Source organism: Schistosoma haematobium, chromosome 1, assembly GCF_000699445.3.
Source record: "Schistosoma haematobium chromosome 1, whole genome shotgun sequence".
In the NCBI taxonomy this organism is placed as follows: domain Eukaryota; kingdom Metazoa; phylum Platyhelminthes; class Trematoda; order Strigeidida; family Schistosomatidae; genus Schistosoma; species Schistosoma haematobium.
Window position 1 is genome coordinate 2,843,122 of NC_067196.1, and position 16,312 is coordinate 2,859,433.

Sequence of the window (16,312 nt, forward strand, 5' to 3'; positions counted from 1 at the left end):
TGAATCATGTATTTCAAACATACTGAGTTTACATACCAATCAAACAGACCACAGCGTACCAATAAAATATGAAGCAACATTTGTACAAGAATTAGCCAGATGTGGCTGTGAATGAGGGAGGCAGTGACTGATAGACAGGGTATAATTCAAGAATGGAAAATCGTATAATAACAGTTTATAAGTTAAAATAAAGCTTATGATAAGAAAGATATGAATATGAATAGATAATTAACAATTATACGGTAAAAATGTACTGGTCCACAAATGGATCCCAAAAATTACCACTCATTATTCTTACCGGGGCATAACATTTTCCCTTGACGGTTCCAAGTTACATCTTGTATCATGATGCAATTTGTTGATGTCCGTGATGTATGTCCCATCGACTACCATCGTAACTGCCTAATTTATTTTCAGCTTTAGCTTGTTTGTAGCTCTTCCAAAGCTACTGCCGGTCCTAAGCCCGTGTCAAGGAGGAGGGTTATGTGTAGGGTCAGCATCACCGTCTCATAGAAAATAATCTTGCTAAAAAACGCATACCACCTACGTAACACCACATTGTAATAACTTCTCAGTAATAAAGCATTTTCTACAATCGTTTTAATGGATTCTATCAACTGTGTTTGTAATATCGGGGCGAGATCACGTCCGAAACGTCAAAAGCGCCAGCTCTGTTCTATTACTGATTACCCACAATACAAGCATATCAAACAGTTGAAGTAGGGAATACATTCACAATTGTTGATTAATCAAAATACAACCCACTGTCATCACGTTACGGTTTAGTATTTAGTGATAATAATTCACTCTATGTGTATTAACAGCAGTAAATAGAAAACTCTATGGTTACCAGATTTGACTCAAGAGACTAAAACTACTGAATACATTTAAAAATCCAACAACATTTTAAACAAAGATGAATAGTGGCAGGCGCGTTTCTTTCTGTTTGGGATTCATCAGATGGATGTAGCTGAACCTCAGAGTTGATATCTAATCTGCGACTTGAACTCAGCATTGTTCGCTTCAAACCCACTCGTGTTATACAAATTACTCAAGTAAACAAGACCAAGTGAATCCAGTAATATAAGTTTTTATTTATTCTTGGATTTCCAGTGACAAATCGTGACCAGTGGAGCGAATCCAATTTCGTGGATTCGGCGAGATTAAACAATAACGCATGACGTTGAACTTTGCATTTGACTAACCTCCAGAAGTGTAATATCAAAATGGGACGGGACACCACATTTCAGTTCTTCATTAGGTCGAGTTTTAGGCCTCGAAATAATCACATACGTAATACATTACAACTAACCAAACATTGATATTCATTCAATAACTTATATACTTTGGAAAAGTGATCACCCATATTTATCACTAAACAGCTATAAATTCAGTGCGTAACGTGTGCATCACTTGAAATAATTAGATCATGGTAGTTGAAAGGCATACATAAAGGTACTCAATTTAATCCTATCAACAATATTACACTGTTTCACAGCATACAGTATCGTCGTTACGGTGGTCAGAAAACACAGTGTTCAGCTGTGAAACAGTGAAACGTAGACCATATGGTAATGTGCTGAGGATTAATCATCTCCACAATCTGAATCCAGTCAGCCACATAGGCTCACTAAGAACGATAAGCAAATGGTCAGCATTCACTTGATGATTCTACACCGCTACGTAAACAGGAAATTCAATGTTTTCAATTTTGTTGTTTGAGATGAGTGTACAGCGATGTAATGTTGAAACCTGTAGGCATTTCGGATAAGCTCTTATTATGATATCGTAGTGATAGTCACTAGATCAATCATAGCAAGTCGAAAATTCACAGAGATAATGTTCATTCGCTTTCCATGTTATTGTTTGTGTCTTTTAGAAAACATTACATATTTCATAAATCACAAATGATCTTACCACAATCTATGAGTGGTGAAATCATTCAATCCTGGAGGTAGAGGATGCTAGAAGAGAGAATTTTAAATAAATGTTACTCAGTTGAAGCTTATAATCAAATGCGGTTAAAGCGACTAGATAATTTTCAGAAGTGAGACAAGTCGTCTCGGCCAGTTAACCTCAAAAACTGACCCTTTTATGTACAATTAAAATTACCCATATCCAACATAATGGACCTGAACACTGGAAGTGTTTAAACGCCATAAAACTATCAACATGGCTACTGCGTACAAATATCCAATATTCTGTACATAATGCCTTTGCTACTTGTGGGAAACTTGTTCAATGAGAAGCACCTGTACTAAACGAGCTCGATTTTGACTAAAATTGGGATGGTTTCATATTAACTGCTGTTCATCCTTATCATGAAGTCACTTCTAATAAATACTGTAGTCGATGTGCGAAATATGTTTTAAATAAAGTCACAACATTCATCATTTGGGAATATGAAGATCCTACATTATTTCATGGGAGGGGGAGTTTTAGAATATCTTTGTTTTGAATTCTAGATATCAATGGTTTCAGTACACAACCGACAAGGTGATTGTATACAATTCCAGGACCCAAATGATCTCGTTGCAGTTTCAGTTGTTAATCTTAATACTAAAGAGTACATTCTAGATCATACAGAGTCTACATCCAATACATGGTCGGACAGACACGATGGACCTACGAAGGACAGGCCTAAGTCATTGCTGAAATTCGGAATCTTATTTAAGCTATGGCGGATGTGGTGCTTGTATGAGCTAATGATTCCTATGTACTTGTCGACTGCTTGACTTCGAATTTCAAATACAATACGTTAGTTTGTGTTCATCTAAAACTTCTTGGTTAGATTGCGTTACTTCTACGTATCTTAGTTTGTAGTATAATTCAAATAGTTGTAATCCTCAAAACTAATCAAAACATTTCTAATTGAACTATGATATGTATCGTACTAACAACAGAACAGAATATTGTTTGGATACAAGCATTTTGAAGTTCAGAAAAATCCATAAGCAAAGATGGATGGTGGCCAGCAGTGGAATCCAGGACGCGCGTTCCGGCCTGTTTAGGTTTCGTCAGCTGAATGTACTTGCATCTCATGACTCAAACCAGTCAAATTTAGCGCTCTTATTACTTTTGAACGGTTATAGAAGCATGTGAAGTTTCAGCGAATGACTCCGAATGATTCGACTCAACAAGATGGCCCCCAAATGCCCTGGTACGACCGAGTGTGGGGAGAGTTAGCTTTCCCTCTCGAAATGCTCTCACATGGCCACGTGCAACAACTGTCAGAAAAGTCCTGCTTACTGCCTTCTCGCAGCGTTACTGTTGTTTACGAAATTGAGGGGATGAAAATCGACTTATCAGCGCTTTAAACGGGTCAATGAATACGGATGATCCACATAGGGAAGTTAGCAAACACTGATTCCAAATTAATGGTGCGTAGATGCTCCAGGATACTGAGGGAACAAATGACGAATGAATCTATTAATGGTCACTGGCTACCATGGCACTGCATCTCTCAAAGTTGTTCCACTACATTGCGGATTAGATTTGTAGATTAGAGATTCGGGGAGTTGCCCCCCGAAGTACACCGACTGCTTTGGTTTGTGTGCCCGGGCAGTATTTCAGCCCTCGCACAAATTGGATGTTGAAGTATGGTGCATATATGTTATCCCTTTGTACCGACATTTATTTGTTAAAATATATAATGAAATAAACTCAACAAAATATACGTTTCCGCGTCATTTTGTAGTATCAAACTTGCTTGTATTAATCTGAACAATATTTACGGCACAGTGTTTAGACAGTTTTACTACCAAAACAAATAACAATAAAAGAAGGATTTTGTGGAGATTGTAGGAATTTAATATTTGAATTGATGATTCATGAACATTCACTGCTTATGAGTCCCGCGCTGGGATGAAACATCCGTTCAGTGCTTCTGGGTTTCCTATGGTGGTCTACCTTTAAAAAATTCATGAATTCAACTATTTAACTACTTATTAAATGTTCAGTGATCGAACGTATGAGCACTTGACTTCATTTCACTTTTCCTACATTCCACCTTAATAAGGAATTAATCCAATTTCATTAAAAGCAATTGGGTCTATGTAATCGTTTCTAAACATCACAGTTATATAATATACCCTTATGGGCTGGGTTATTGTATATTGGTTCCCAGGAAAACCAGATACCATCCAGACGTTCACGTGAAAACCCAAACAGAACAGCTCAATCTCGTTAAATGAGAGAGCCAGACACCATCCAGGCTCAAACTTTATAACCAAAGCAGTAAAGCTCAGTCCTGCTTCACAGAAGGACCAGAAACTGTATAGTCTTTAAGGCTGCAAGTTGAATAAAACAACTCAGACCTGTGGCGCAAACCCACAAGTACCAAGCACCCTGGTTATTTATTTATTTATTTGAGCACATAAATATTGGTACAAGAGAGCGCCAATATATATGCGCCACACAAAACAATGAGAGTTCGGAGAAATAGAAAAAAAAAAGAACAATAACGAAGAGATTGGTGTAAGGCAGTGTGGTAGTAACGAGGGAACGCGAAGGTACAATCGGAAGAAATCTTTCAGGTAAGGGAGACACAACCACTTTTCATGAAGAAAGTAAAAGAAGATTACAGCAGGATTGCCACTGGCTTCTATTCTGAGCCATATCTGATAACGTCTCTAGCCACTGTGTAGTACCATCTCTCAAACCCCAACCAGGGAGTCGTGAAGGACCGACAGAAGCCAGTCCTTTGCAGCTTTCTTTCATACCACGACACCATGTCATGCACTGACCACCTCTCCGCTTTCTCCAACCAGTCCCAGAGTCGGCAAATAATGCACGACGTGGAATTCTCTGGGACGACATTCGGAGAACATGTCCAAGCCACCGAAGTCGGTGTTTCAAGATGGTGACATCAATTGAATTATCATCTCTGTGCCCGAACACACGATGCCGAACCTCTGCATTACTGACATGGTGTTGCCACTGAATGTCAGCAATCCTTCGGAGACAGCGATGATCGAACACAGAGAGTCGTCTAACGTCCTCAACTCGGAGAGACCAGGTTTCACAAGCATAGAGCAAAACTGCTCTCACCGACGCGTTGTAGATCCGACCTTTTACAGCCAGACTAACATCACGAAGGCGCCAAAGGTGGCCCAGATTGGCATAAGCCGCTCTGGCTTTCACTATTCGTGCATTGATCTCATCACTCACACCCCCACCAGCACTTATGCAGCTACCCAGATGCACGAACTTCTCGACTACTTCTATCTGCTCATCATCTAGGGTGAGTACAGGATTGGAATCCTGCTAGTTTTGCAGAAGTACTTTGCGCTTCGAAGGTGCAAAGCACATACCATACCTACGGACACTGATTGTCAACTGATTGCATGCCTTGGGCGTTATCGCACAGTAAGACAATATTGTCCGCATACTCAAGGTCGAGAAGTCTTTCCCCAGGCAACAGGTCCACACCACCATTACTTACATTCATCAGAGCTGTTTCTAGAATGTCATCGATGGCAAAGTTGAAGAGGAATGGTGAGATTGGGCAACCCTGCCCAACCCCACTGCTCGAATGGAACAATGGGGAAAAGTGGTTGTATGCCCTCACTCTGCCTGAGGTGTTTGTATATAGGGCTTTTATGATGTTAATAAACTTCTCAGGCACACCCTTCTTCAACAGACAATCCCAGAGAACAGTCCTGTCCAACGAATCGAAGGCAGCCCTGATGTCAAGAAACGCTACGATTGTCGGCCTTTGATAAATATGACGGTGTTCTAACATTTGACGGAGGGTGAAGATATGATCAATACATCCTCGACCAGAACGAAACCCAGCCTGCTCCTCGCGAGTCAATCTTTCTCGGGTTTTGAACAACCTACGAAGTATGACGGAAGCCAATAGCTTGGACGCAATCGGAAGTAGACTGATCCCCCGATAGTTGTTGCAGGAACGACGTGAACCCTTTTTAAAGATAGGGACAACTATCGACTCATTCCATGACGTTGGTACACTCTCTAATTCCCAAACCCTTGTAAACAACGTCGTCAATTCTTTAGTCAAAAAGTCACCACCATCTTTAAAAAGAGCGGTAGGTAAGTCATCTGGGCCAGGTGATTTGTAACGCTTCAAGAGTTGGAGTTCCTTGCGGACTTCCTCCTCGTTTGATGGATCAGTCGTCACCGGCCATGGAGGGCAGGGCAATCTGACCGATGTTGCCGGAGCAGCAGGCCAGTTGAACTGCCCTTCAAAAAAATTCTGCCCATCGTCCAAGACGTCGATGGATGTTAGTGATTGGCATCCCATCATCCTCGCAGATTGTTTCACTCACACCAGACTTCTTGCTGCCAGTGGCTCGGATGAGCTGGAAGAGCTTCCGGTAGTTACCAGATGCAGCTGCTGCTTCCAGCTCATTAGCACGCTTCGACCACCAGGCTTCTCAGTCCTTAAGCAAGCTATGCCCAATTTCCTTACGTAACATCCTTCGTTTGTGGTCAAACTCACGGTCACCCGGAGTAGACCGACGGGCTTCAATGAGTTGTAAGGAGCCTGAAGAAACCCAGTGTTTATAAGCGAGGAGTTTCGCGAACCCACAACTGACTGTACCCGCCATTTTCATGGCGTCATGCAATTGTAATCAATGCTCATCTATAATTTTCGGTGGAGTGGTAGCTAGCCTAGAGGCCAGCTCGGTTCGATACTTACTTGCAACAGAAGTTGCAGCCAGCTTGCTGAAATCAATCCGTTGATGGCGGTCACTTCGTTGTCCACTGAAAAGTAAGGCAAGATTGACGCAGACCAAGGCATTGTCAGAGTCCAGATAGGTACTCCAAAAGGAGCGGCAGTCTTGTACACAACCACGCCAGCGGTAGCTGAACGTGATGTGATCAATCTGAGTCCAGGCTTGAGATGCAGAGGGAGGACGCCTGGTGGCACATCGGCGATGACTGTCTCGAAAGTTAGTGCTAGCCAGAAACGGGTTGTGGTCTGTGCACAGTTGCAGTAAACGGTCCCCGTTATCTGACCTGCGACCAACGAGTCCCCATCGGCCACCTAAACGACTCTCTTCTGTGCCTAGACGCCCGACCTGAGCATTCAAGTCTCCGGCTAGTACCACAATATCTGTCGAACGCACTTTCTGGAGAAGAACAGATAACTGGTGGTAAAACTCAACCTTGATTGTATCCGGGCTGCAATCTGTCGGGGCATAGGCGGAGATGACGAAAAGACATCGTTTCTCACGCCGATTTCTTCTCACTTTGATGGAACTTTCTATTTTAACAGCACATAACCGACTGTTAATGGGGATCCAATCGACTAGTGCTGCCTCAGCTCTAGCGCTTAGTGCAATACCAACGCCAGAAAGACCGGACGAAGATGCCACAGGGTCCCCGGATAAGCGCACGTAAAACAAGCTTTTCGAAGAGACAGATTGAGAGCGAATCTGTAGTACTTCACCAGAGTCTTGAATACGGGTCTCGGATAGACAACAAACATCAATATTAAGACTATACAAAGACATAGCCAGCCCTATCTGTTGTCCGACCTGCATAAATGTGCGAACGTTGAAGGCAGCCAGTTTGAATGATGCACGTGGTTTCAGAAAAACTGCTTCAGTCCTCGTATTCGGTGGTAACATACAATTTTCAACCAAGCAGTGACTCGAGAACGTTTAGATACAGTCGAATTTCCACCAAAGACGAGCCGCTGTATAAGTATAAAAGAGGGTGAATAATGTAGAAAATAATAATAATAGTATAATAACAATAATAACAATAATGACAATAATAGTAGTAGTAATAATAATAGTATTATTAATGACAATAATTGTAATGATAATAATTTGAATCAATTGATTGATTTTCGAAGCGAGAAAAGTAATTTCCATAGGCATAGAGAGTTCATCATTTGTGTGTGGGCTGTGATACTGCCCGGGTGCCCAAACCGAAGCAGGTGGTTATCTTAGGGGGCCACTCCCCGAGCCTTTGACCTAAAGGTCTAACCCACAAGACAGTGGAGCATCGTAAGGAGATGCAATCACATGGTAGCCGGTGGCCAACGATTGGTTCATACGCCATTTGTCCCCACAGGATACTGGAGCCAACCCATGTGCACCATTGATTTGTGATCCGGTTAAAGCGCCGGACATTCGCTTTTCGTCCTCTCATTCTCGTAAAGAACACCCTCGCCACGAGAAGGCCATGAGTAGGACTTCCCTGGCAGAGGCTGTATACGCGTGGCCGTGTGAGAGTATTTCGAGAGGGAGAGCGGACCTTCCCCACTCTCGACCGTACCAGGGCATTCGGGGGCAAGCACCCTGGTGGACCATTCGGATCATTCATATACACATTCACATCACATGTACAATTATTCTGATCAACGATCGCGTGAATCAATTATGCAATGCACAAACAGGCCAAAGTTGGCCTATTACACTTACACGATAGTGAAACTGGTTATTGTTAGCAATGGCGACATGCGTTACGATGTACCACTGGCAATGGTCATCGAGAACGCTGAAAAGCAACCACCAGTATGAATGAAATCAGTTGACCAGCAAACTAATTTTGTGAATGAACAGTCAGCAAAACTTGCCAATGTAATACTTAAACTACCACAATATCAATGCGAACCTCCAGTCTCATATGGGACCATCAACTTTACATAGTAATATAGCTTATACTGCATACAACACATGTGTGGGATAGTTAACGATATAGCCCAGCCTGAAGCATGAGGGTATATAATGAAGGCTTAAAACCCATTGTCTCGTGTCTGCTGTGCTGAATGTTATATATGTTGAGACTACATTCCCATGACTTTTGCCCATGTCATATGTCGTGTGACACAATCGCTGATCGAAACTCTGACTTATATGACTTTGACCCTGCGCTTAACTAGTGAGGAGTTAAACAGCACGAGCGGCCGAACAGAGTCAACTAAGAGTCCTTATTGGTCCTCAAAATAGTAATGACTTTTGAGTTCATGATACATATCAGCTGTATAAATGGTATATTTTAGATAATTGTGCTTCACACACAAGCAAACCAGACCGTATCACACCATAAAAAGTAAAATAATCATTATTACACAAGACCAAGCCAATAGTGGTTGTGTGTGCGATATGATAACTAATAATTCGAAAATGAGTCAAGAATGGCAAATCATATAACAGTGGACAATACGGCAAACGAAATCTTTCCACATAATAAATGTGAATATATATATAAAATCCATCCAGATTACTCAATTGTGATATATGAAAAATCGAAGTTCACAAAGCAAAGATGTGTTCAAAAAAGACGGTCCTTTATTGAATGATATACACAAATTAGTTATAAAACTCAACTTGTGAGATGTCCGTGACGTTCGCCGCGTCTTTCTGCCTGAAATAAAAAGACTCCGATAGTGCAAATGACAGTTGTTAGCTGTGTCTAAACTTAGTAATAGTTTACCGATAAGCAAAAGCTTAACCAATAGCAAATATACATGGGAACCATTGCGTTTAAATAAAAGTTAGACAAATGCACATAATTAGGAATAACTGTTACAATGATTGAGATAAAGCAATTATAATGATGAATATAATAAATATGATAAGTATATATTTCAGAATATTATACAACAAACTTGCGCTACAATATAAATATAAAAATTATTAGAAATACAACTATTTACTGAATATTGATAAGTAGTATAAAGCAACACACAAAAACGTCGAAGGGAAGTGAATAAGAAAGCATGTCTTTCCTATATTCTTACTGATTGAATATTAAGGGTAAAGATATTCAGATAAGACAATAATATGATTTGCCCTAGCCACAGTCACTCTGAGAAATCTTTCTACACTCTACTGAGTAATCGTTTGTTCAATGCTTCCAGGTTTTTAATAGTGGTCAAAAATTCATTGGTTCATGATTTCATGTGATATTGAAGTCGTTAGGTCTCATGTCCTCTTTAAACTCAACTGACATATTTTGAGAAACATGAATATGAATAAGACGTTATAGTGTTAGGCAATATCAAATACCTGAATATGTGTGTTTTCTCATTTCAACTGAGTTTCCAATGTTTTTTGAGATGATTTTTATGTTATTAATGATCATATCACCAGTATGTTCGATCTTTTTAAATCTTTTACCGACCATTCCAGATGTGATTATTTTCAATGTGTTTATCCGTTCTGGCAAAATGTCCCAAACCTCATGCCGTTTTGCCTAAATACTTCAAACTGAACATTTAACATCTGTTTTAATTCAACAAATAACCAGTGCGTAAATCATCTCTGGTACTGTTATGATTGAGTTGAACTCAAAGGTTTCTTCAAAATACCACTGACAACATAGTTTCTGTGAAACGAATAGAAATTAGATGACCTTAGTGAATTACACATTAACTAGTACTTGGATTGTTCTTCACTAGAAATTCTGTCCATATTTAGTCTATCAGAATTATTTGTCTTACAACTACGGTTGAAATAGAAAACCATCCAGCTCAACTATTTAGTTGACATCACGAATCCATATAAATCCAACGACCATTGAAATCTTTCAGTTAGTATACAACTGTAAGTCCTCCATTAACAGTCACTGATTATTCTCTTGAAGGCTCTTACCAATCAGTTGATTATCTCATAAGAACACTAAATTATATCTGACAGACGACTTAAAACACGTTCACAGCATTCGTCACATCATGTGATTTATTACTCACCAATTTTATGGTAATGTCATAAAGTTTTCAATTTTAGACTTATACTACTGTGAAATGTATTAAGTAGTAGTCTGAACAAATTGCAACAAAACACTCATGATCACTTCATACATTCAATAATTTTGTTTCTTGTATCGCTCTCATTATAAATCCACGTGTCAAAATTCATTTTGTATTTCTTCTTTAAATCTCCATGTTTTGTTCTTTAATAAACCTCATACTTAAACTCCCCATATGTTTTGTGTATCTGTTACATTTTAATGAATTGTCTCACAATAATTTACCAACATTCAGTTTGTGTTGTTTGCTTGTATCTTCCCATTGTTGTTTAGCACTGTAAATGATCAGTCTTTTGTTGGAATATATGCATTCTGTGCGGATTACCTCGATAACGCCGTAATTCACAATAATTATAAGCAAAGATGAATGGTGGCTAGCAGTGGAATCCACTTTGAAGCGCGTTTCTTCTTATTTTAGAGTCGTCAGCTAGATGTACTTGCATCTCAGAGTTGATGTTCACTCTGGAAATCGAACCCAGTACCTTTCGCATGAGACACCATCACGTCATACACTTAGCTACTCATTCTTCATAGTGACTTACTTGTGCAATGGGGTGAAGTTTAAATACCTTGATGTTTTTTTCATTCGTATTTTTCCATTGTTGTGGAGCACTGTAAATGATCAATCACTTATTGGAATATTTACATTCTGTGAGGATTGCCTCTATATTGCCTTAAGTCACGGAAGAACGATGACATAAAGTGCAAAGAAAAGTTTAAATGTTTAAACAGAGTTATTTAATGAGTAAAATTTGAAGTCGAACTACAAATGAATAATTCATCATACAGTGCGACAGCTGAATCGGTAACGAAAATCTTACAGCTCATTAGAATTTAATATAATAGACAAACTTCGAAGGAACGAACTAAGGATGCTTAAATTTCCTATACACTTACATTAGTAAATGGTTTATAAAAATTTGTTAAAGTATGAAGGAGATTTGTTCATTATCTAGATCGTCTTATTCATCGACTGTTAATTCAGCCACTTGATCATGTTGCTTGAAATATGTTACATTTCCATGTTATTTCCAGTTCGTAAGTGGGAATGTTAAACTGACTAGTTATCCATAGTGTTTCATAACTTCTCTATTAATTGTTTGTGTGGAAACACAAAAACAATCAATCCTGAAACCATTCATTGACAGTTTGCAAATGAACAATTTGCTGTATGGTTCTCAAAATTTACTGAGGGATTCTGTGATTTTGTGTGTTCGAATACATTTGATTGTTATCATAAGAGAGTGTTGTGGAGATTTTAGTCATTTAATAGTTGAATTCATGTATTAATTAAAGCTAGACCACCATGGAAAACCTAGAAGTATTGAACGACCGTTTCGTCCTATCGTGGAACTCTTCAGCAGTGTGCATCTACGATGCCGCGCATGGACTTCGAACCCAGGATCTTTGATCTCTGTCGCTAACACCTAGCCTCTATACCACTGAGCCGGAAAGTTAAAGTGTTAATGTCTAACATCAACCATCTAACATCGACCATCTTCCATTGTCCCGAGTGTAGGATTATGAATATGCACCAGTGAAGAATCCCATACTAGGGCAAAATGGCCATCTACTTCTCCTATGTTTTCAGTGATGATCTAGCCTATATTGAATCATGAATTCAACTACAATCTCCATAACCCACCCTCTATCTGATCATAACACAACAAATCTATGTTGGTATGAAAATATTTGGATAATTAACATTGAAAATTTAATAGAATAAATAAAGATTATCTTAAATAAACTAATAGAGACTGATCTTTATAATCAACCGTTTGTATCAATGTTCAAATAAACAATTGGATGTAATACAATCATAGTTAGTTGACATGTACTTTGTACTAGTTTCAATATACACGGAATATAATTACGATGAGACTGAAATTTGTGGACGACCTTTGAAAGAGAATGTTCACCTATTAAGTAGGACTATATGAAGGTTATAAAGTAATGTGAAGAATAATGATTATGATTTATAGCTGATGGTCAAGGTTAAGAATAAGATTTGGGGTTTTCATAAAGAATTGATATCAGCTTAAATTTCAAAACTTTATTTGATATATGAATTTCGAGCCAAAATCCAAGATCTGTTATCTTGAATTTGATTGGTTCGTTCTTAAATTAGAGTTTCGCCGCTTCACTTGCAAATCTTCCATCAGTTGTCCTATTATATTCTATCTGATTCCTCCAATTCACAGTTCCTTTCTGTCCTTTTTTGAAACTCTGTCTTCATGGTCTTCTGCTACCAGCCATTCAACATTTGACTAGTGTTACATACTACTTATATCTATCGACATCAGTAGCATACACCACAGATATATAACAGTTCGATGATGTCGGTTATGTATGTCTTATCTACTTCCAACGTCTTTGCCTAATTTTCATTTCAACTTAATCTGGTCGGTAGCTCTTCCACGGCTACTGCCGGTCCCAATCACGTGTCAAGGAGGAGTGTTGTGCGTGGGGTCAGCATCACCGTCTCATACACCGCACTGTAATAACTTCTCAGTAATGAAGAATTTTCTAAGACTATATTAATCCATTCTATCAACTATATTTGTAATATCACGGTGAGATCACATCCAGAACGTCAAAAGCGTCAGCTATATTTCATTATTGATTAGTCACAATAAAAATATATCAAACAGTTTGACTAAGAAGAAACTCACAATTGTTAATTGATCAAATTACAATTCAATGTCATCAAGCTACGGTTTGGTATTTAAAGATAATAACTCACTCACTCTATACGTATTGACAGTAGTAATTAGAAAACTCAATGGTTACCAGATTAGACTCAACAGACTAAAACTACTGATTACATTCAAAACTCCATCAACATTTTAAACAAAGTATGAATAGTGGCACGCGTGTTTCCTCCTATTTGGGACTCATCAGCTGGATGTACCCGCATCAGAGTTGATGTTCACTCTGGGATCCGAAATCAATACTGTTCGCTTCAAACCCAGTCACGTTATTCAAGTAAACACTACCAAGTGAATCCAGTAATATTTATTTTCATTTATTCTCGGAGTTCTAGTGAGAAGTCGTGACAAGTGGAGATAATCTGTGTGAAAACAGTTACCTACCTCAGTACAATGGAAGATAATTGCTCAATTTCGCAGGTTAGTTGATGTTAGATATTAGCACCGTTGGATACTGGCCTGCCCAGTTGTTCACAGGTTAAGCGTTCGCACGCAAGACCGAATATCAGGGGTTCGAATCCCGGGTGGGGGATTGCAAACACGCACTACTGGAGAGTCCCACAGTGGGACGAAACAGCCATCCAGTGCTTCCAGGTTTTCAATGGCGATCTCACATCAATCGATTCATGATCTCAATCAAAAACTTGATGATCTCCATTACCCCATAATGATATTTGTAACAAATTAGAAAGGAATCAGAAACACATAATACCGAATGAATAACAATACACATTATGTAACCATCGGACAAATGATCAATAGCTCATATTGAATGTTGAAGATAATACACATAGAAACAAAATCATAATATCAATCCATAATATGATCTCATTCATTTGTTTATCTAAATGAATTAGGTAGATATAAACTATTGATGTAACTTTGGTAAACCAGCTGATATAATTGATTCAATGCCACATTCATTTTTACCACGTAAAATTTTAAAATAACCATGATCACCCCATTGATCATTCCATGAATTAGCACATAACCAATAGGGTATATGATTATGTTCAATACCCCAACCAAGTATACGTATAGCATGACCACCTAAATATGAACCAGTGATATGTTTATAAACACCAGATTTATAATGAAGAAAATCTTCATAGACATAGAATCCACCTTCAACTGGACCATTTAATAAAATCTCTTTCATGATTGAAATTTCTTCACTGGCTACATTATAAGAAGTTTTACCTTTTGAAAATGAAGAGAAAAGAAAAACAAATATAAATTGAACGGTGGTGTGTACTACTGATATCAACATATATAAGTAGTATGCATCATCATCAATGGAGAATGAAATGATTAAAGGCATAAGGTTAAGAAGATCAAAGAAAAGTGAACCACAACAAAGGATGATTGGTGTGGAAATGAAAAGACAATCAAATCTGAGACAATTGATTGACATTTTACAAATGAGGAATTTACTGTACGGTTTTCAGATTTGACTAAGATGTTCTGTAATTATGTGTGTTCAAATACATTCGATTGTAATCAGATAGGGGTTCTGTGGAAATTATAGTAATTTAATCGTCAAATTCATGAATTAATTGAAGCTAGACTAGACCATTGAAAACCTGGAAGAATTGGACGGCCGTTTCGTTTTAAATGGGACTCCTCAGCAGTGAGCATCCACGATCCCATTCGTGGGATTCGAACTTATACCACTAAGTCGGTATTCAACGTTGTTAATGTCTAACTTCAACCAATCCACGAAATTGCGCCACCATCCACTATCGTCATCAGTGAGTTACTATCTCATAATAGACCCGATTGAACTCCACTGGTCACGGCTTCTCACTAGAACTCCAGGAAATACCTCTTGGAGACTGTCACTAGCGAGATGATGATGATTAAGGGCACAATCAGATAAGGTTTTCGTGGATATTATAGTAATTTAATAGTTAAGTTCATTCGATTGTCCTCATTTGTCTGTTCTCATTCACAACAATATTAGTAGTAGTAGTTGTTGTTGTTGTTGTAGTTGTTGTAGTTGTAGTAACCACATATCTGAGTATATCGTCAGTGATGGATAGTTATACGTCTATATTTTATTAATAATTTTACCGTCGATAAAAAAAATTCTATGGAATACTGTCTATATTTGTTTGATCACATTGTTCTTCAAGTTGTTTGATTTCTATAGATCAAGTTGTCATGTTATTACTGATCTAAACAACTTGAAGATAGATTTTGGATCAACACAAATAGTTGTTACAGTCATAGACGTTTTCACTCATCTATTCTGATTGAAACTGAACTATATTGTCTTCATGACCACACTTACTATCAGCTTGTGTTGAAAAACTATCAGTGATTTGTAAGACCTGGATTTAAAGTAAGTAATCTCATTTGACGACTTATGTCACCTTTCTAGATATAATTCTTTATAACTCAGTCAATCAGCTACAATGTAGGACCAGGCACATATATGCATCGGTCCATGTTGCTACAACTCATTAGCACAACAAGATGATACAGGGAGAACGAATCAGTTCGGAGAAAAAAAGGTATAAAGTAATTTTATTCTCATAGTTTGAAGGGAAAACAAAGGGTGTGTGTGTCTACACCATTATGATCGATTCTGAGCCATGTCACCAAGAGTCTCCAACCACTGGTTACGATAGTCACGCGGACCCCAACCAAGTAGTCTGCATCCCCCATCATGGCACAGACTAGAAGTTAGTGACTTCAACCACTGATGCCACGTTTTTGTTTGGCCGCCCCTAACTTTCTTCCAACCAACTCAAACACCGGTTAGCATTGCACGTCGTGGTAATCGGTGTTCGGGCATACGTAACACGTGGCCCAACCATCTCAGTTGATGAGGATTTATAACCTTATCAACGGATTTACTAACATTTCCT

At 38.6% G+C, this 16,312-nt stretch overlaps 1 protein-coding gene across 1 annotated transcript in view; it reads right to left on the reverse strand.

Annotated features, from left to right (window-relative positions):
• Positions 1–14,307: 14,307 nt before the first annotated feature.
• The window catches only part of MS3_00010007 (uncharacterized protein), a gene marked incomplete at both ends in the record, with an annotated part of 46,490 nt that continues 44,485 nt past the window's right edge, over positions 14,308–16,312 (reverse strand). Inside the window, one exon of the mRNA XM_051218338.1 lies at positions 14,308–14,639. Coding sequence (XP_051072915.1) covers positions 14,308–14,639 — 332 coding nt within the window. The remainder of the gene's footprint in view (positions 14,640–16,312) is intronic.